This window comes from Poecilia formosa, unplaced genomic scaffold, assembly GCF_000485575.1.
Source record: "Poecilia formosa unplaced genomic scaffold, Poecilia_formosa-5.1.2 Scaffold104, whole genome shotgun sequence".
Taxonomy (NCBI): Eukaryota; Metazoa; Chordata; class Actinopteri; order Cyprinodontiformes; family Poeciliidae; genus Poecilia; species Poecilia formosa.
Window position 1 is genome coordinate 1928241 of NW_006800043.1, and position 21562 is coordinate 1949802.

General features: G+C 37.7%; 2 protein-coding genes across 5 annotated transcripts; one reads left to right on the plus strand and one right to left on the minus strand.

Annotated features, from left to right (window-relative positions):
* Positions 1-1942: 1942 nt before the first annotated feature.
* On the minus strand, positions 1943-12154 carry elovl1a (ELOVL fatty acid elongase 1a). 4 transcript variants are annotated; one of them, XM_016674953.1, is made up of 10 exons: positions 8328-8670; positions 6654-6756; positions 5876-6046; positions 5197-5324; positions 4795-4985; positions 4613-4693; positions 3770-3826; positions 3550-3655; positions 3241-3380; positions 1943-3139 (listed from the first exon to the last, which is right to left on the minus strand). In XM_016674953.1, the coding sequence occupies exons 4-10, from the start codon at positions 5300-5302 to the stop codon at positions 2837-2839; spliced, it is 984 nt and encodes a 327-aa protein (XP_016530439.1). In that variant the 5' UTR covers positions 5303-5324; positions 5876-6046; positions 6654-6756; positions 8328-8670; the 3' UTR covers positions 1943-2836. The 4 variants fall into 4 exon arrangements, with proteins under 4 accessions (XP_016530439.1, XP_016530441.1, XP_016530438.1 ...); XM_016674954.1 differs by lacking the exon at positions 8328-8670 and adding an exon at positions 12066-12154 and having other exon boundaries at positions 2026-3139; XM_016674955.1 differs by lacking the exons at positions 6654-6756; positions 8328-8670 and having other exon boundaries at positions 5197-5289; positions 5876-6640.
* Positions 12155-12611: 457 nt separating this feature from the next.
* On the plus strand, positions 12612-21220 carry bokb (BCL2 family apoptosis regulator BOK b). Its single transcript, XM_007559459.2, has 5 exons — positions 12612-12890; positions 13279-13626; positions 14628-14756; positions 19125-19288; positions 20134-21220. Exons 2-5 carry the CDS (start codon positions 13404-13406, stop codon positions 20257-20259), a joined length of 642 nt encoding a protein of 213 aa, XP_007559521.1. The 5' UTR covers positions 12612-12890; positions 13279-13403; the 3' UTR covers positions 20260-21220.
* The last annotated feature ends 342 nt before the right edge of the window (positions 21221-21562 follow it).

Here is a 21562-nt window from a genome sequence, read left to right on the forward strand (position 1 = left end):
AGATACTTTGCAATTAAACTTTTTTTGTAAACAAGGGGGTGGATGGATTGGGACCATCTAAGGGGATATTAATCCATTTTCTTTCAGTTGATGTCTGTGTAACGTTTGGCCTTATGAACTGCCACTAGATGGCTCTATATATCTACGTGAGACCGAGGTAAACCACTGAAAGTGCTTGAAGGTTTAGACTGGAGGATATTTTTAACATTTACTCATTTTAGAATAAAAGTAGTGTACATTATATTGAGAATGACTGACCAAAAACATGTGGTACATATTGACTCAACATTGTCTAACTTATTTTGATCTAAATTAATGTGGCATTTATAGGCACCTGACACTAAAATGACAATTCAGACATGTTGGAACAGGAAAATAAAATGGGGAAACAGACTGGAAAATGTAGGTGTCAATTTACAAGATCCATTTATCTAATCAAAACTAATTTACTAGCTCTTGTATTTCAGTTCAGAAATGCATTGCATTGAGCTAACTTTGCAATAATTGCAAAAGTAATTGGTTTAATCTCAACTTTCTGTGCAGATTATTTCGTGGAGCACACCAGGACAGAAACTTAAACTTCAATAAAGAAATATTTTCTTTAACAAAGTCTGCAGATTTCCACAATAAAATTAAAATGGTGTATTTGAAGACAAGCTTTCAATGTATCAGTTTTAAGAAAATCTTTAGCAGGAAGGTACTGCCAATAAGACTGGTGTGGAGAGCACAATCTCTTAGGATAGCAACATCAGAGCCAATCAAAAACCTAGTTGTGTTCTGGAAACAACTGTTTACTACTTATATTGAATCTCAGTATCTGTCGGATTAAGTTAATTCTATGAAATCCAACCAGAACCCCGTAATTCTATTTTTTTTTTTACATTGTTTTTGTTCCTTTGATTGTAAGGTATGTAGAACAAAAGATAATTTCTGTACACTTAACACCCTCTGTCCCATTTTTGTCCCATTGAGTTCCATTATAACCACATACAGCTTTTATTTTTTGCAGTCTGTTGATACTGCATGTGTCCACCTTGAGATAAATTAATATACATAATGGAATGAGCTGATTTTATATCTGCTTCCTTCTTTTCTTGTCAGGTTGTCACTAATGTGGAAGGTTTTGACCGATCACGAACGCTAACTTTTGTCAACATAAGACTGTGTGGCGCGTATTTATCTTACTGAAGTTGGTTTGACTCGCTGTTCAAAGCTGAAAAGTTTAAACGTCTTGGTAGAAAATGTTTGAGTTGATACAAATGAAAGAGTAAAATTTGTTTTGTAATAATAAAGCCCCTCTCAGTGTTATTTCCCTTCTACTACTTTCAAATTAAGTATAGACACACAGGACGCCCGGCTTCAAGAATTTATTTATTGATAAGATTTGCAGTGTGCTCGATGTACATCTGGCCTGTTTTTCATCCCGTTTAAAAGACTTTAATTTTCCCCCCAAAAAAAGAAAATGTGTGTCATACTGTAGTTTAAAGGTTTTGTTATGAAACCACATTTAACCAGTTATGATTAGTGAGGTTTCTAGGATTCCAAAAGTGCCAGAGTTATTCTTTCGTTTTCCCCGGGAAATTCTGCTTAAAATAGTTTTGTCTCAGAAATATATATCTGTTATTGTTTAGAAATCTTTTTCACAGTGTGTGTGTTTGTCAAACGCATTGCTTTAATGTGGAGCTGCAGTACAGCCTGTGTACAGTAATGGTTTAAATTTAGCTTTAAATTATGTCGTCACTCATCAGATTTCATTTGAGATTTTAATTTCAAAACAAGTAGACAGGTCTGTATGTTTTATGTTTAGCCGTATTTTGATTATAGATAGAATCCTTGCTGATTCTGTGCGATTTGGAAACAATTCTGGAACAATTATGTCTTTGAGCTATAGGTTAAGCAATGATGCACCGGGTAAAGTTTGAGTCTCAAGGGTAGAAACAGATTTTTTCCCACTTTTGGTATATTTTATTTCCACTGAAGTCAAAAGCTTAGATGTAGAACTTTGTATTTTTATGACCGTAACAGCTGCAATGAAAAAAAAAGTAAAAAAATAACCCACAATCATAAGTAGGTTTATTTTTACAGCCGTTTGCACTAATCATTAAAGCCTAAAAAAGATTTAATTGATGTCATGCCCTGTGTGCCAAGAGACCGATCAATACACGATCTCAAAAAAAGTGAAGGACATAAATAACAACGTATGTGTCACTATGAAATGGCAAAAAAAAAAATCAATACTGTAATATACAGTATAATATTTCCATAGTTCTTCATAAAAAAAGAGACGTGGCCCGTTGCTCACTGAGTGCACATAATCACTGCTTTCTAAATGAAACAGACCTTTATCTAAATTTAGTTTTATTTCAAAAGATAAATAAAAAAGGAGAAAAAAACCTAAATATTTGACATTTACAATGAATCACTTTCGGATAAAGGTCATAATAATATTTACACGTGTTTAGTGGAAACACTGCCATCCTCCCAAGCAACAAAAGGCCACGTTAGCCGAACAGTGCTGCAGGTCAAGCCTGAGTTAAAGAATACTATCAGTGACAAAAATGAGCACCAATTTCCTATTCAGTGTTCATCACAGTAAACAGCTTCTGCAACAACTCACAAGGTGTTGCATTCAGAGATCACTGGCAAAAACAGTCTGCCAATCATATCCCACAGGGGGTAAATATTTAATAAAATTAGATTATGTACAAATTATGTAGTGTAGAGGTAGCATATTGAACTCTTGTGCTCAAATATGCTACTAAATATAGATACGTGGAATATTTGAAGTGCTAATATCTATGAACTGTTTATGCCTCCTTCCCCCCCCCAGAGTCACTTAAATTTTCTTCACTTTCCCCATGACTATATTTCCATTTTCACAGGTGTGAGCATGCCCATTTGTATGGGGTTTGCCATTCATCACAATGTGTCCGTTGGTGGAGCCGTTCTGGTTCGGCTTGTGGTCTGCCGCTGGAAGACGGTTGCCCTTTATGTAAGCCTGCACCCAGAAGTTGGAGAAGAGGAGGAAGAAGAAGACGCCGTACATCCAGATCAGATGGATCCACAGCGGCATCTGATAGTCGCACTTCTCCATGAAGTAATACTGGCTAATGTGAATAGCAATCAGGACAAACTGGGTCTGGAAAGCAAAGGGGGAAACGCGCGTCAAAAACGGGCTGAACGGTACGACATGCGTCGAGCTCAGTTGAATTCATTTAGCTGTGTGAAGCCAAAACATACCAGCTGGATGGCTGTCATGTGCTTCTTCCACCACAGATACTTCTGGAAGCGAGGCCCTGCAGCAGAGAGTCCGTAGTAGGTGTACATGATGACATGGACTGTTGCATTCACCATAGCATGGAACGATCCCATTCCTACAGCTTTGGGAAGGGAAAAGCATCCATTTGAGTTGGTTAATTTTATGAAAAACGGTTTTGTTCTTCCACAAAGAATTTCATTGTCTTTGGGAATTGACTTGTACAACAATGGAAACCAATGTTTCCGACCGGTCAGTGTGCAAAGTGTGTGTCCTGGGTCTGCGGCACTCACCAGGCGTCAGCGCAACACCCCACCACCAAGACCAGGGCATGAAGGAGTGATGGAAGACGTGGAGAAACGTGATCTGGCTCTGCTTCTTCCTCAGCACAAAGAATACCTTGCGGGAAGAAAAAGGGAGTATGCTCCATCAGACGCAAATTACGTTGCACATATGGATTTTCTGTGCATGCTAAAAGTGAGATAGAGGAAATGGGTGAGGGGATGTCCTTACTGTGTCGAGGAGTTCCACGAACTTTGAAAAGTAAAACAGCCAAGCGACTCGGACCATCTGCAGGAAAGAAGGTTGTTGCTGCATGAGTCAAATATCTGTGACATGTTGCTAATCAGACTCAATATTACTTGTCACATGAGTGTTTTCAAACAATATAAAAACATAATTTAGCAATTTTTTGGTCGGCGTTAAATGGGAATGAACAAATAAAATAAAAAACAGAAAATGCTTTTGTTCCTTTTAGCGTTAGTTGCTTTGAATTTGAAATAAAAGTGATCCGAGTCTTAGGGTCCGTTCATTCTGTCTGGAATAATTTGCTCCTACAGTGGGAAGCCATTTTATCTTAGTGTCTCATAAATCTGACCCTTTACCCTAGACTAATTCAGGTTATACTGGCATAATGGTTAAGCGTGGTTTTGGGAATGAAATGTAGTAGAAACACAGACAGATCTGCTCGTTTTTACCAAAATCATAAAAACACGATTGCATCTTTTTATTGATGCTCAGGGCTAATAAAGCCAAACCTTCTATTCCAAACCTTCACAGTTTAGGTCTTAAACATTTTCTAATCTTTTTATGTTGTATATTATTTTTAAAACCGATTTATTTTTCTCCCCAAATTTGTTTAGATTCATCTGTTAGACTCCAGCAAAGAATGAAAACAGCTTAATTTTGTTTAGATTTTTATTAAAAAATCTCATCATTGTAACCCAGATACACGATTGTCACATGGTACAGCAGCAATTTTTTTTTGTCACTTTTGTGCTCTTCTACATTTTCATGGATAGCTAAGGCTAGCCACGATTTGGGGGCTAAGCGTGCAACAACAATGCAATGACTTACCCTGAGAGCTTGTGGGCTGGTGGTGACATCAATAAGATCACATTTCCATGTGAAGGTAGTGGCCCATCCAGACATCATGAACTAAATTTGCAAGAAAATATCAGCAGACAGTCATTAACCAACTGATCTCTCTCATTTCAGATAGCAGATCACAATTTTCTTCCCTCTCTTTTTTCTTTTACCTCATACACCATGTAGGCATTTAGCAAAACCATGCTGAGGTTGTAAATGATCATGGCTCGGTGGAGGCCGAACGGCTTGCGGTTGGCCATCATGCGTGGGCCGACGTACACAGAGAAAAAGACATAGGCCAGGAGGATGCTGGTCATCTGCAATGGGCTCTGCATCAGAGGGTAATCCTTCACTCTGGCGTCTGGGGAAAAAAAAAAAATAAAAAAATAGCAAACATGCCCTTGTCACTGTTTCATTTGACCACATCCGGGCAAATGTGGATAGATTTGTGGGGAAATCTCTTTTTACTGGACATTTTAGTATTAAATATTTCCAAGTTTTCACCTATAAGTGAAGATGCTAATTAGAGGTATAAATCAATTAAAAACAGAATAAGGAAAGCACACACTTACCAGTTCTGGATATTATGTAACCATGGAGTTTTGTCATGCTTGAAAAAGCTTCCTGGAGCATGGTGGCGGCTCGCCTTTTGCTCAGCCAAATTTCTGAGAAGCACATCAAAAACAGAGAAGATTCTATCCTGAGAACGGGAAATTGAGGTTGTCAGGAAACATGGATCCATATGCCTGCTTCCCTATTGACTGAACAAACAAAAGACAGCTGCTCAGGCTCACCATCTGCCCTGGAGTGACTCTGACTACAGTGCCCTTTTAAACAAATACACAAGCAGAATGTGGACAAAGGGTTTCTTGTGCAGTTACAGCTGCTTCTTCAAAATATAGGGAGGTTTTAGGGAGGATTGTGAAACATCTAAACATTTGCTGTAAAGACAATGACATAGTCATAGCTGACAGAGCAGGTAAAACAGGTGAGGTGAAGGACTTGCCCCATGTGGCTACCAACGAACTGAGGCATAAGGCGGGAGCCTGAGAGATGTTTTAATCTAGATCAAGTTCCCTTCAACAAACTGTTAAACTGTTTGTTACACACACAAGTACAGGCAGAGTGTGTTGAAGTGAAACTAAGATCATGTTCTGATTCATTAAAACACAAACGTTTCTACAAGGAAAAAAAAAACCCAGAGATGGTGAGAATGATACACAAGTTTAGATTTTTGTCTTTGTAGCTCACCTACAAACAAATCCTCAGCAGTCCAGAGAGGATCCGGAGCGGACAGCGCTCAGTCCAGAGGGTCCGGCAGATCAGAGGTGAGAGGGATCGGGTGAAAGCAACGGGCACACACAGAGCTAAGTTGTGAGTGGGTGTCAGCCTCCTGCCTCCTTCAGTGGTGAAGTTGTTTCTCTAAAAAAAAAAAAATTAAAGGCAAAAAGAATAAATAATCCAACAGTAGCTCCAAGTGCCGGCCGGTGAGAACCAGAAAGGAGTGAGTGACAGCGGCTGATCTGCTGTGATGACTGTGGAGCTTGACTCATTCAACTCAATTTAAAGCCTCATGGCTCTACTACAGACCTTGCAAGTTTCAGAACCACACCCTGTTTCAGTGCCATGCTCCACCCTCCTGTCCTGACTGAGCCTGGCTGTGATTGGGCTGCTTCATGAATGGTGATGAAGGGGACGGGGTCACAGAGGTTGGAAGCCTGGGCTTGAGAAACAAATGCCCCCCAGTGGGATATTCTCTTTATCAATAAATAATCAGATTAGGATTTAAAGGGCCCCTTTCTGGATGGTGAAAATATATGTGCTGAAATTTAAACAAGACACAGTTAGCGCCAAAGCAAATCTATTTTTTCCAAATCTCTCTCTCTCAAATGAATTGGGTTAAAGGTCAAATCAGAGCAAGCCATTCGACAGACCAACGTGACTTTTTGGACTTGCCCATCCCCTGTTGTGCTGCAGCCTCAGAGGTGGGGTTGCTACCGAACAGGTTCTCCGGCGCCTCTGGTTTTACCTGTTTCCCTTGCAGGCGAGATGGGCGTCAGCTCTGGATGCTGCTCGAAATATCCAGTGCAGCATGTACCCTTGACGCGGAGATGGACTGGAATGACAGGCATCTGTTGGCGAGAGAGAAGGAGGGAGGGAGGGAGTGATGGAAAGATGGAAGTTTGGAAAATTAGAGGAATGCTTGCCTGCTATTTACATATTGTGAAGCACGTGACGTTTGTGTCGCTGACAGCAGGCTTAAAAGACTGTAATTCACTTAGTGTGAGGAGACTATTTTGTACGAACATAGATGTTTACATACACCGCATGAAACGACTTTAATTTAATTTTTACCTTCTTCTTTGGTCAGACTTTCAAAAAATATTTTTCTGCTACAGGCGTAGAATATAAAAAAAGATAAAGATAAATTATTTTTTTAAAGGTTGACATTTACATACGTGATTTCTAAAAAAACTTTGGGAAAGGCTAACAGACGATGATATGGCTGTATGAGCCTCTGGTTAATTCACAGTGTAAGGCTGCTTCTTTGTGTGATGTCATGTGAAAGCCAAAAGAGGTCAACCGTGTTATCAGTAAGAGGACAGTGGACAAATAGTTCTGGGTCATTCTTAGATATGATTACCTTAGATAAGATGCCTTAAAGAGCCGTGTTCATCTGCTCAAAGAATTATACAGAAACATTTCAGTCTGGGAATGCCCAGCCGGTTTTGGCCGGAAATGGATTGAGTTCATTTAAGTCGCATGTATGTGGATTATAAACCAAAAGACCTTACGAAGATGCTAATGGAGGGAGGTAGCAGAGTGTCATTATCCACAATGAGAGACTCTGACAACTCTGACTGACAATGTTGGTACAAGACTAAAAATAAACCAGATTATAGTTCGATAACAGAGACTGGTAGGTTGATGAAACCAAAACTCAAAAGTTTGACCATAATAACCATTTTGACATTTGCAGGGAAAAGAGTGAAGCTTATATGGTTTAGAACAAAATCCCAAATGTATGAGTGTCCCCTCAGCATGATGCCGAGGGGATGACTTACTACGGGACGCACTGTACGTCACAACGTAGATAGCATCGTGAGGAAAGAACACTACTGCCTATGAACCTGACTCAGTTAAACCAGTTCTGCCAAAATTGATCAAAACAAACAAAGGATCATTCCATGGTTGAGGAAGGAAACTCAAAAAAAAAAAAAAAATGGTCCAAATCATTAACTTCATCAAGCAGGGCCACTTAACAATAATGACAGGTACAACAACTGTCTACTTTGAAGAATACAATAAACAAAAGTCTCTGTAAAATTCATCTATCTCAATCTTCAGGCAGTTAACAAATAGAAATAATTTATGTTATGCTACAAGACTAAAACAGAAAAATGATGTCTGATAGTTCTGTGTTTGATTCTTCAGGCTTTCTTTAAAAAGTTATAGTACTTCCCTTGCAAGAGCTCAGACTTTCTTCTCATATATGAACATCTTTAGACAATATGTTGTTCAACAGCCACCACTTTTTCTTGAAATTTGATGAAGAAATTTTTAACAGGTGTAAGAGATTTAACCCAATTTAACCCTAACCCAATTTCACCTGCCTTGTTAATCGCTTTAACTCTCAATTTCATTCAAGAATTCAGTTTCACTCACTGACGTTTGAATAAACTGAAAATGAGATGTCACTTACACGGCTGGTTATAAGTGAGGCTTTTTTTCCCCCAGCACTCTTCTGTTCATTCATGCCAAGAAAAATTAAATGTGATTACTCAAGCTTTTTTTTTCTGACATGCATGTTCAACAACCAGTCAGACAAAAATGTTGGCATCGTAAACCTGGGGAAGAATTGTGCAAAAAAACAAGCCAAGAACAATGGACATTTTTGTCCATTAAATATTGAATATTCCTCATAAAGGTTTCCCCATAAAGGTTTAAGAAACTAACTGAATAGAAATTTAGTGATATCATTCTGAACTGCTATGCCATTTTTTCTTGTTTTAAAGAAATTAAATGAAATAAAATAAAATACAAGAGACAAAACTCTCTTTGTTTTTCTTGTAGCTGCACAGCGTTAATTTAAATAAAGTTTTTGTCTGACTCCAGAACCCAACTCCCCAAAACCAACACAACAGAGTTGCATTCACCTCGTCAGCCCTGACCAATGAATGGATGGCGTTCTCGAGATAAGCTGGTTGCTCCCAATTAGGCCCATTGTGGGAAATTGCACTGAATAGTTGCCCCTCAATTAAACTGAAAATAAGAGGTATAGACCTGCATGTGAGCATGTGTCCCATAGCATGTTAGTTTAGGAAACTCCTGTTATATAACATCACGTTCACATAGTCACCATGCCTGATCAATAAGCCAGTGACACTGACATTCAAGGAATGTGCTACTCTGTGGTGCTTTTTTGTTGTTGTTGTTGCATAATAAGATGCAGTGTTGTGCATCTCATTGTGAGGAATCCATTGTGAGGAAATACTGCAGTTTTTGCGATGTTTCAATTATTGCAAAGTTTCAACTTTTCTGACCAAAAGTGCTTAAGCATTTATGTATTTGTTTATTTAACTGACACGATACACGGGAAACCTTATCAAAAGATGATTAGGAGAAAAGAACTTAGGAAATAAAAAAAAATAAAATAAAAAAAATAAGCATGTTTGGTATTATTTTAAAAATTTATTTATCTTGTTAGTTTTCCTGATAAATCAGAAAAAAATCCCACAAAGTCCAAAAACTAGTTTTTGGGCTTTTTTATTTTGTGAATTGTGAGTGGAATATTCCATTTACACACGGATTCACAACCTCTTACACTTGGAAATACAATTTGGTGCAATACTGCAGCGGTCCTTAACCTGTTTCCACAGTCTGAGCACACCTGTCTGTGCAGCACTAATAATGTTTGGAAGAATTACAGCAGGTTTTCTTTTTAAAGAATAACAAATACTTTTTTCCAGATGCAAGATATTATTATTATTATTATTATTACAAAATATTCATGATAGAAAAATGTAGTGACTCAAAATTGAGTCACTACAGACTCAAAATTGAGTCTGTAGTGACTCAATTTTGAGTGATTAAGCAACAAAGAGCTATGCAGCATTATTAACTAAGACATTTTTTGACACTTGTATAATAAAGAACAGACACCAGTAAGTATCTGCATAGTATTGTTGTTGTTTTTTCATTCTTTGTGTTATTCAGCACCTTTTATTTGTTATTGATCTGAACATATTCATTCATTAATGAATGATTGATCATTTTTCCTCATTATTTCCTGACAACAAACATTGTGATCATAACTCGGTTTATTTTTATGTTTCACTTTAAATTTCGTACATACAATAAGAAGGATGTACCAGCTCAAAATTGCTCTTTTGAGAAATGTTCCAGATCTATTATTATTATTATTGTTATTATTATTATTATTATTATTATTATTATTATTATTATTATTATTATTATTATTATTATTATTATTAATGTATTGATTAATTCATTTATTTATTAATTACCAGAGTAACTCTTTGTCTTAAAATATTTTACAATTATCACCACAAGAATTGACCAAAAATCGAAACTTTATCCTTTTGAACACCTTGAACTTCCAGACAAGTACAGATTGACAACTGTCCTTCAAATATGAACTTCCTAGTTCATAGTTTTGACTTAAATCATCTGGTAAATCTCTTGTTAGTCCATTTTAACTCAGGAATCAAGGAAATAAAACTATTTCATACAATAAACATCTAAAAATCAGACTTTATTGTTTCAGCTTGAATTAGCATTAAGGCGGTGAGCTTAGAACAATCTTACCTAACATCTGTGCTTACATAGCACCAAAGCTACATATGAGATCAATCGAGTTCCCTTGCAGGGCTCTGTTTACCTGCTTTAACCCTGTTTTTCATGTTATTTAAGACTGTTCAATATTGAAAACGGCTCTGTTAAGGCCCTAATATGAAAAACAATGCCGCAAAATTCCAAACCAGCACAAAATGACTGTTTTCAAGCAATAGAAAACACCACAGAGGACTCTTTACATTGACCACTATTCCCAGTTGGGCTTGACAATTCCTAAAGGAAAGGTGTGAAGTTGAAGAAATAACTTTGGTCTGATACAGTGTAATCATTCTGATCACCAAAGTACTGTGACACTTGTCGGAGATCTAAACATAAATAAAAATAAGCCAGTCTGACTCCTGTCCTTCACATTCAAGAAAAATACACAACATTACCAAAATTGTTTTTGTGGCTATTTGAAAAACTGAGCAGAAAACTGAGTTTATAACATGCTAAAATCTGGAAACTTTACAAAAGACTAGAAAACTCCTGGGAAGTTTCCACACATACTGTATGTGAAAATCTGTTTTCTCATCTTTACTTATGAATGTAAACAAAATCACATGGGAGGGGGAAAGAAAAAGGGGAGTGGCTTTCTTTAACATCCAATGCTGACCTTGTATCATTCTGAAACTTCCAGGTGACATGCTAATTAGAGAAGAGGAAGCTTCCATGGGTGGAAAAAAACTAGAGAAACCTTTTAAATAACTGAGCTGAGTTAGTGAGTTTTCATGTTGTTGTTTCTTCCGTATTGGAACACAGTATAGACCATGGCCTTTTGACATCAGTGGATGATATAAAGTAAAATCTATAAACAAATTGAAGTTTTTTTTAAGAATCTGTCCCTGATACGATTTAATTCATAGGATTATTTACACATTTTCAATTATTTAATGTTTTCAAAAGAAATACTAACAAGAAGACTTTTGGTTGTAAATGTAGAAATAAATTGCTCCTGCATAAGAAACAATCATTAATATTTCAGAGGCAAACATGGTTGTATTAGTGAGTATCTGCAGATGTTTGTACAAATATGAGTTGTGCAAAGAAACACTTCCCTAAGGTTTGAAGTAAAGAATTAATGTAAATGAGTAGATATGTTAAAAACAGAGTTTTAAATATCTGGAGGAAAAATGACTCAAAAACCCTTGAAAAATACTCCAGATTTTGTATTAAATAATGTAACATACTGTTTAATACAAAGAGTACAATATTTACAAAATAAATATATTGCATTTTTAATACAATTGTTTAATACAATTTAAAGGATACATAATATACAATTTCTTTCTGTCTTAATAATTACATGTTATTGGGTACTCCTCATCCTCCTTGGGTTAAAATATACAAATCATTAGTATTTTTTAAAATTATTTTTCAAGTTTCTTTTATCTGAATTAAATTTCATCTGTAATTTCTAACTATTGGACATTTTCCACGGATTGAACTGCACACACACACACACACAAAAAAAAAAAAAAAAAAAAAATTGCAACAGCGACACTTAGTGGGTGAAAAGGATACAGTTAAACAAATGAACGCAGAATAATAACTCTGGCGGACGTACTTATCTTTGTAAACTTACTTTTATGGAAGATTGCGTGGAAGTAGATTCAGAGATTAAGAAATGGGCCCCCGACTTGACATATGTAAAAAAATAAAAATAAAAATAAAATAATAAGGAATTCATAGTTTCCAGCTATAGAAGGTGCAGCAAGTGGGCGTATTTTGTTTTAAATTATGAGTCTATATTATTGCAATGAACAACTCTATCACTATTAATAATAGTGATAATAAGTAAACAAAGGTTCGAGATTACACACGCCTTTTTTCGAACCTCACCCTAACTAAATATGTAATACTTTAAAACCTGTTTTCAATGACCAAGCAGCCTTGGAATCATGTCGGGACTGGAGAACTAAATCCTTCCTGCGAACTCATCAGGCTGTTGTTTAATCCGCCCAGATTTGTGAATGAAAGTAGATGCGCTTGGTTCAAGTCTCCGCTCCTGCCGGGGCGATAAGACTCAAGGAGAGGCGGGCGGCAAACGTCCAAGTCCGGGCTTCTCCATGCAGTAAAAACAGCGCACCCAGTGGGCGCCAATGGGAAGGTGGAACAACAGGTAGGCGTCTTCTAACGGCGGCTCTCAAACAGTCAGCTCTGTGCACGGAAACAACTGGACCGAGCCGAAATTGAGACCAGGACCCGAACTTCGCGGAGTGGGAACCAATTATTCTGTATAACATAGGTTTTTTTTTTTTTTACACTTACAGTCGAGTTTATTTTTTTTTAACTCGTAGAGAGAAGCTCAAGAGGTCCGAACTGAAAGGCTTAACCCCCCCACCAGCTCCTTTGGAAATTCGGGATCAGGTCAAGTCATATCAGGAAAGAGGTGCATGAAATGCTGATGGTAAGAGTAAATGCAGTAAATGCAGTTTTTGATTTCTGTGTCTTTTCTTCCGCGTTAGGTGGGATAAATGTTTTAATTCCTACTCAGTCTTGCTCTGTCTCTGTCCCAATAAACGTTATCATGCTATGACTGTTGTTGCATAATATAAAAAGTGTTGCAATATCTTGACTATCCCACAGTGTGACTCAACAATAACGCCTCCGTGGTATTCTTATATAAGTTTCCGGCCACTTTTAGTTCCTTTATGTACATTATTTTTAGTTAATAAAAATTTTTTTTTCGTTAATTCAGCCCATGATAGTTATGTTTTTGCTTGTTTATTTTTATACCCTTCTGGTAATATTTTTTTTACCCTTCCTATAAACCTCATTCTTATCTATCTTCACAGAAGCTGTTTTGTCCTCATCCTTGAACTTGACTCCCCACTGGGAGGAAAACCAGGACACTCTTGATTACACAGCTGATCCTCGAGAGGTCAGACTTTCACTGACCCAGATCCCTCAGGAGCAGGACATGGATGTTCTCCGGCGATCTTCGGTGTTCGCCTCGGAGGTCCTCGATGTCTTCGACCGGTCGCTGACCGAGAAGGAGCTGGTGTCTCAGTCCAAAGCACTTTGCAGAGACTATATTCTATCCAGGCTCAACCAGAACGGGCTGGGTTGGTCCAAGACTGAAATTAACTTCTTGCCCCCAAGTGCAGCGCTTGCCGAGGTGTCCCTGGTGCTTCTTTGTCTTGGTGAGAGGAGTTTTGGAATAACTGAGCTTTAAATCTGGCTGTTTCTGTAGAGGGCCATTTATGTGTAGATGGACCGATCCCAGAAATTGGAATTGGCCCATTTTCTCTTGATCGGCTCTGATCAATGCATAGAAATTCAATTTTTCTTTCCTTTTCATTAAATGCAACAATATATGAACCGACCAATATGTGTTTTGATGCACTATCATGAGTGTAGCAAATGACAGATAATGGTTAAGGTGGTTAGATAATACACAAGCGAGGTTGCTCTCGTAATCCTTTCATTTTATGTTGGTTTCAGAACTACTACCTCTACTAAGGATCATCCAGCAAACCTTTTGGCATGTATGTGTTTATAGTCTGTTGAAAAAGAGATTTTGCAATCGGTTAATCCTCAAAAACCCGTAAATCTGTGTCTTCTCATCACTTTATTATCTGAAGCTGTCTCTCAGCCTTTTGGCACTGCTATTCTGTCTTTTAGCAACAAATGTAGATATAAACGGACCTTGAAGAAATTAATTTCAAAAACAAACCCAGTAATTTTTTTCTTAACAATAACAGTAAATGGGATAAAACACCTTAAAATCAGTCTCCTAATCTTTATTTGCCAGAAAAAAAATATAAAATGCATCCTGTATATTCTAAGGGGGAAACTGTGAGAAATAACTTGTACAACTACAAAACATAATGCATGTGAGATGCAAGAAAATGGACTGAACAGCCTTTCAGACTTGAATATAAATAGATTTTTCTCCCACATATTTTCTATCGGCTATTTTCAGACATAGGCTTGGAGAAACGGATGAGTAAAAGACCATGTCTGAATCTACTTGGCATCTGTTCTTTCTATTTACATTTCTGCACACAGTTTTATGTTTAGTCTTGCCGATTTATTTAAATTTTACTGCCTGACAGTGTTTTGTCTCTTTCATGGCGCTTTAATGTTTTTTTTTTTTTTCCTCCCTAACAATCTGGTGTCCCTCTCTGTCTCTTGTTCCTAGGCGATGAGTTGGAGTGCATACAGCCCAGTCTGTACAGGAACGTGGCACGGCAGCTTAACATTTCAGTTGCCATGGAGAACATGGTTTCAGATGCCTTTCTCGGCGTGGCAACGGAGATCTTCGCAGCAGGTATGCCATGACCCTGGAGGAGGAGGAAGAGGAGGAGGTGGCGGTGATGATGATGACAATGATGATGATTGTAAACACGCTGTTTATTAAGTGTGTAGGAGCTCTGCCAGCACAGGAAGTGACTTGGAGTTGAAATTACAGATGAAGGCAGTTAGTTTGATTTAACACCGGTGTCTCTGTAGTTTTCCTAGTTTGCAAGAGAGGGACTTTCAGTAAGAGAGAGTGGGTGAGTGGATAAATCAGTCATAGGTGGAGGGGGACATTATCTAATAAAAAAAAACACAGTCGTACATATTTTAACTTCACAGTTAAGAAACTTGTAAAGTTATACTTTGACTGGAAGAAAAAGTTTCTAACTTGGGTTTTACATCATGTTTGCCTTGATAGAAAACATGAAAGAAATTCATAAGACTCCACAAATACTAGATAATGATCCAAGCAAAGTGGCCCCAGAGGAGAATGCTAATTTATGAACATCAGTCATAATTTTTCAAGCCAATCCCTTTGTAGAAAAGCGACTAATTTAGTTACAGTTCTTATGTAATCCTAAATAAAGCCATTTTCCCCGCTAATTTATAACGCAGCCTATTGAATTATTACATAAGTACTCATTCAGATCTTGAATTTTTAGAAGGAAATTGAGATCACTATCTTTTTATTATGCCGTTTCCTCAGCACACACTTTTTTCTGTCTGTTATCTCTGAATGCGTTAGTCTTGTGAGACATCATGGCCCTTTTAAAGTTCTCTGTTTGTTCAAATTTAAGTCTCAACATAGGACATCATAAACAACAAACACATACATCCAGTATATTACCCCCACATTACCCATCCCATCAACATTTTGCCCTGGCTCAACCCTACAGACGTCACAACAAATAGCACAACATAAATGACAACGTGAGCTTAAACATTTATCTTCTATTTCTGTGTAAATCTTCGATAATCTGAATTTGGAATAATGAACCCTGTGTGCTTCCTTAAACTGAATAAGTGAGGCGAGCACAAGAGGAAACTTAATTAATCTTGGTGAGAACATTTTTCCACCATTCATCAAGAAAGTTGAGGCTGAGCTCACGCTCCCATGTGGCATGATTTTGGAATTGGAGTTATTAAATTCCAGGATGAGAGATTATCTGTGAAATACCTCCTTCATATACTTTGGCAATTTTGTACAGATTTTTGAGCCTTGATCTAAATCTGAAATGCACATGGGGTCAAATGGTGATGGGTTTGGGAGTCAGTTTTTACATTACGAAGAGCCTGAGCAAAAATGCTGCGTCATTGTATTTATGCAAATATTTAAATCAAAAAATGTCTAACATGATCTCAATTCAATTCAGCTCAATTACACAATGTTTATTTATCCAAAAGTGAAATTAAACATTGTCACGTATCATCCAAGCACCTTCAAAAAGTTGTTGTGAATGGTGATGCTTTGTGCAACAAGGATCCCCCGTAGCTGTCAGTTTTCTAACAAATGTTTGCCAGATGCTTGAACCTATAAAGAGGAAGCTGATGACATCACTACTTTTTGACTAACCTGGGAATTAATTTTCTGACCGTTTGTGAGCCCATATAAAGCATTGAAATACCATTTCAGATTCAGTTGATCTTCAGATAAAAAAAAACAAACAAAAATAACACTGACTTTACAACAAAAGCAAAACGCCTCATGCTGATGCAGCTGAACGATGTGAATTCTACGACCTTGATCCCAATAAGCACCCACTATTCAAAAAGGGAGTCCATCAGAAGAAACATCTATACTTCGGAAGTGACAGGATGTCATATTCCACAAAATGCTCTTAAACTTGCTAATTTCTGTTTGCATGCAAAATGTTAGACAAATGGTCCACATAAGCATCTTTTTGTAAATTTTTTTTCATGGAAAAGACTTCTTGAATGAGAGAGGCAACAAATGAAACCTGTGTGTGAGGATCTGATCAAATGCTGAAAAATGACCTCCGTTGTCGTTTCCTGGACGTGTTCTATAGGCTCTCTGGGGGAAACAAATTATGCAATCTCTATTAGGTTTTCTTGTTGATACGAATCTTGAACTCGGTTCACATGTTGATATGATTTCTGGGTTTCTCAACAACAGATGTTCCGCGTTCACTACCAAAAACAGTGCTGACATTTTGAAGTTTCCAAAAAAAACAATTCCATGTTCTCTTTTGTAAGCCTCGGGGATAGATTAGAGGAAATCCGACTGCCCTGTGATGAACATGCAACATTTGGCTCGTTGCCTGGATGTGCCAAAAACAGACTTTCTTAATATAATTTTCATGCCTGCGCTCTGGCCGAATGTCTCCCCCACTCTGATGTCACAGGGCCGTAATTTGTGGAAATGGCGTGGGATTCCTCTGAAAGAACAACAAACTCGGGAGCTTGAGTTGCACTTTGCCTTCTGAGCTCGGTCGAGAACTTTGATTAAAAAAGGCAACGCACAAAAAAAAAACAAAAAACAAAATCAGACGTACTTTTTCCTTTCCTTTTGCTTTAAAAGTTTATTTTTAGCTTTAAGGTATTTGTTAGCATTCTTCAGCCCAAAAAGAAATTGAAGCGGCCTTCTGTGCTCTGTTGTCCTCCAGTAAAATCAACATGGCTCGTCTCTCCTTCGTTTATCTTCTTCTGCCTCCCACTCCTGTTCAATTTCTTCCCGCCCTCCTCTTTTATCCCTGACAATCTCATGTCTATTCTCGGCCCGCTTCTCAGTAGGGACTGAGACATGATGTGCTCGGACAGCGTCCATGGACACTTATCTCATTTAAGCTCACCCACGGCTCTATCCCCTTATAGCCACCGTCAGACTCTGCAGGTCAGCCCCGGGGATCATTCATGACAAAGCAAGCGGGACCAAAAGAGGCCAAAGACATTAACCATTAGCTGCATTCCTGATGGCTATTATGAGAGGGCCAGCTTCCCTGAAAACTGTACCTAGAACTGACCGCGTGGCTGTAATCGTCAGGTCAGGCAGCTCCATTTGTAGGCTCAGTTTGTAGTTCTATGTCAAAGTATTCATACCCCTTTTACATTACAGTCTTCATTGTGTCCTATTGAGATTTGATTTGATAAACCAACACAAAATGGAGCATAACTGTGAAATGTTTTTTTTTCCAATTCTTTCTTAAATAATGCTCAAAGAATAAAAAATCTGTAAACTGTGGGCTGCATTTTTATTCAGTTCTCTAAATCAGTATTCTGTAGGCCAACTTTTCACTTGCATCTGCAGAGTTTCTGGGTATGTCTACCCCGCTTGTTTTTGCAAAAAACAGTTCAAGCTTCATCAGATTAGATGGCAAGCATCTGGATAGTAGTTATTAAGTCTCGTCACAGATTCTCAATTGGATTGTGATCTGGACTTTGGATAATTCTCTTCCTCCTTTAAATTAGCTTAATTTGGATCTGGCCAACTTCCCATGATGTCACCATCGCCTTGTTTAACCTGGAGTATCATGTGTTTAGTGTGATATGCACGTAGTTTTTCATCACACATGGAGCTTTGTTTGTTCATTAGTAGAAATGAATGCTGTAAAACATAAAAAAAGCTCTTGTAAGAACAGAAGCAATACAGATAAATAACTGGTTCTCTAACAAACCTCTTAGGCCTTCGTGAAACAGCCGCGTTTATACCAAGATAAAATTACACACAGGTAGTCTCTGTTTTGTAATGAATAATTCGTTGTGTGTTTGTTTTTTCTGAAGTCAGTTCTTTGCATTCTTTATTTAGGGGTAAGAAGAGCTAAAAGCAAATGCATGGCACAATTTATTGTGCTTCTTTGTGTCCTATTAAATCAAAAATAATGTTTTGGTTGTAACATAACAAAATGTGGAAAAGCTTTTACGCTATGTTCTTTTCCAGCTTTTAAGCTATCATAATCATAATCCCAACCTCTTTAATTGACAGTAAGGCTGGTGGTTTGTAGAAGACCTCTTATCAGTCACATTAACTCAGATTACTCTGGTTTGTTGACCTGAACCTGGTGTTTTATTTTTATTTCAGTACAAGGTCCAATGGCTGCACAATATGAAAACTCAGAGGGGAGACGGGTTATTGCCTGGAAATAAAGGATGGCTAATGTTGTAAATAAAGGCTTATTGATTCCTGTCCAGAAATTCAGCTTCCGTGAAGAGGAGAAACCAATGTCCTTTTATTTTTGTTTCTGGTCCATTACGCACCCGGCACAGTGAATCAATATCGTTAGCAACCAAAACCTGGATTCTAAGTTAAACACCCTGAGGCACGGGATGAGATCAGCAGCAGTGTTTTCTCAGATCAGCTCAGCTTTGGCTGCACATACACACTTAAAATCAAACCTACTGCACTAATGTCTTTAATGTTTTTATTTTTATTTTTGCGCTGTAGGTATAACATGGGGTAAAGTGGTTGCCATGTATGCAGTAGCTGGAGCCCTGGCAGTGGACTGCGTCAGACAGGGACATCCCACCACAGTGCACATCATAGTGGACAGCCTTGGGCAGTTTGTCCGCAAATTTCTCGTTCCCTGGCTGAAGAGACGGGGAGGATGGGTGAGTCTGGGGTGTTTTTTTGTTTTTTTTTTGTTTTTTTTTGTAGTTTCTCTGAATTAAAAACCCGATTCAGAAGCAAGACTGCTGCTTAATAAATGGCCCTCATTTACAAACCCTAAAGGAAGCTGCTCAACTAAGAATTTAAATCAATTAAACAACCTTGTACTACATTTTTTATGCACTGCGTTGCCTTCTTGCTAAATGATTTGAGAGTTGCACTGTTTGTGAGGGAGAAGGGTAACTGTAAAACTGCACTTTATCAGCCATGTTCATTTCATATAGCTACAGTATCCAGCTAAATGTTTATGCAATAAAATCAAAATGTGACCTATTTATAGTCCCATCCCACTACTAGCTACAGCACACAATATTTAAATCTGTTATTTTAGGGATATTTTGAGAAACAATGAGAGTGACTTTTAAAGACGTTTAAAATCCAGAAAGTGATTAAATATTTGGTAGACTTGAGAAAGTCTGAAGATGATCATGAATAAAGAAAAAATATACGATACAACCGTACAGATTTTATTTCCCTCTGTGGGACAATCAAGGATATTTCTATTCTACTTTATTCTGTTCTAATTGCAGTTTCTTGGTGCATGTGAATTTTTGCCACAAGGGTTTTGCAAAACTCAAAAATGTTTAATAACCTCAACCATCAATGAGGACTGTAAAAATATTACTAGAAAGTACAGCAAAGGTTTGGCCCAAAGTGATTCAAAATGCCAGCAGATTTAGGTTTGAAAACCTTAAATTAAAACAGCATTTAAGAGGTAAAGCACTTTCTGAATCAGCAAACGTCTGGCATCACTTTTAAAATAAACTCCGTTTTCCCTTTCCAACAGGCAGAGATTATGAAATGCGTGGTGAAGATGGACTGCGCTCCTGAACGTCCCTGGCTGTCATCAGTCATCGACTCCCTGAAATATTTTCTCACTACTGTGTACGTCTACATCATGAAGGAGCAGTGAACTGGTGAAAACATAGGACTCAAATCTCTGTCTTGTCGATGAAAGGTGAGACGGAAATGCTCGCTGTGCCTGATGAGGATTGAGCTTTCCCAGCTCTTCCCTTTGTGTTGCTGAATGGTCACTGACAAATGTTTCATCAGCGGTGTGTCATGTTTTGCACAAGCCTGCGAGTGACTGCCCTTCTACCAAAGAGTAGTCGCCTGATGTTTTCAGCGGAGAATTGAGGATAACCTTAATATTTAACAGCGTAAATGTTATTTTTCACAACGTGCTCCACCTGTTGTACGCTTTTTCTCACCGTTTGTCAAATTGCAGTAAACACTCCTTCTCTGATTTAATGCGAGGCTGTTCTTACTGCCGGTGTCCTGTGGGAGATTTGCTCTTTTTAGAATGTATGTTTCCAGAGGAGAGCAGAAGGTGACTTCTGGATTGATGCTAAGCTAGCTGGTAACATTAGCCGAGAGGTTTCTGGTGCCTGCAGAGGATAAGATTTCACCCTGCTGAGTCCACTTTCTCTGAGCAGCATTTGGCTGTATTGTTTACATTTCATGGGATGAAACTATTGCGCTTTCGCCAAAGCACAAGCTGTGTCTCCCTTCAAGTACAGCTGAAATTGACGATGTAAATGTATATATATATTTTTTAAATTTAAACAACTTTTTTTTTCAGCCATGCCCATTTTTTTTTATAACTTTCAGATGACTTTCACAAAGTACATGTGATATTTTTTGCTTTACTGACTTCAGTTTTTAACCTGTATATTTTATTTATGATTTTAAGATTTTTATTTATGTATTTGGTGATAAACAATCGATTCCACCACAGCATAAAACCTGCCACTACAGCAAGCACTACAAGATGAATGTGTGTATTGGGTTTAAAGTACAGTGTTATTTTTGCAATTGTGTCTGCTCCATTTTTTTTTAAACCCACAATAAATTTCACCAAATGCTTACCAATACTTATGGCACTTTCTTTCGGTTCTCCAGCTGTTCTTAAAAATAATTTTATTTTGTAGGAACTTGATGAAGCTTCAGAGTGCTGCCTAAACATGTCTCGGGAATTGAAAAGTTCAAAGATTAATGTAGTGTGGTCTAAAATGGGGTCATTCCAAATGCAATATTTGATTCAAATACAGTAAAGTTTACCACCTTTAATATTTTTACAATTGGTCTGGTCCGACGAGGCCAAAGCTGTTATTGCAGACATCTGGTGTGAATTTGACAAAGTTCCCATTAGAAATATTTAAACTGAGACAAACATTGGGATGGTCAAAAATGTGTTCTCATTAGTTGCATAAATT

Coding starts and splice junctions, on each gene's coding strand:
- elovl1a (XM_016674953.1), bottom strand. CDS start 5,302: ATGTGCTTCTCAGAAATTTGGCTGAGCAAAAGGCGAGCCGCCACCATG. Junction 3,656..3,769: donor TCGTGGAACTCCTCGACACA/GTAAGGACATCC, acceptor TCTTCCCGCAAG/GTATTCTTTGTGCTGAGGAA. Junction 3,140..3,240: donor ACATGACAGCCATCCAGCTG/GTATGTTTTGGC, acceptor TTTGCTTTCCAG/ACCCAGTTTGTCCTGATTGC.
- bokb (XM_007559459.2), top strand. CDS start 13,404: ATGGATGTTCTCCGGCGATCTTCGGTGTTCGCCTCGGAGGTCCTCGAT. Junction 13,627..14,627: donor CCTGGTGCTTCTTTGTCTTG/GTGAGAGGAGTT, acceptor TCTTGTTCCTAG/GCGATGAGTTGGAGTGCATA. Junction 14,757..19,124: donor AACGGAGATCTTCGCAGCAG/GTATGCCATGAC, acceptor TTTGCGCTGTAG/GTATAACATGGGGTAAAGTG.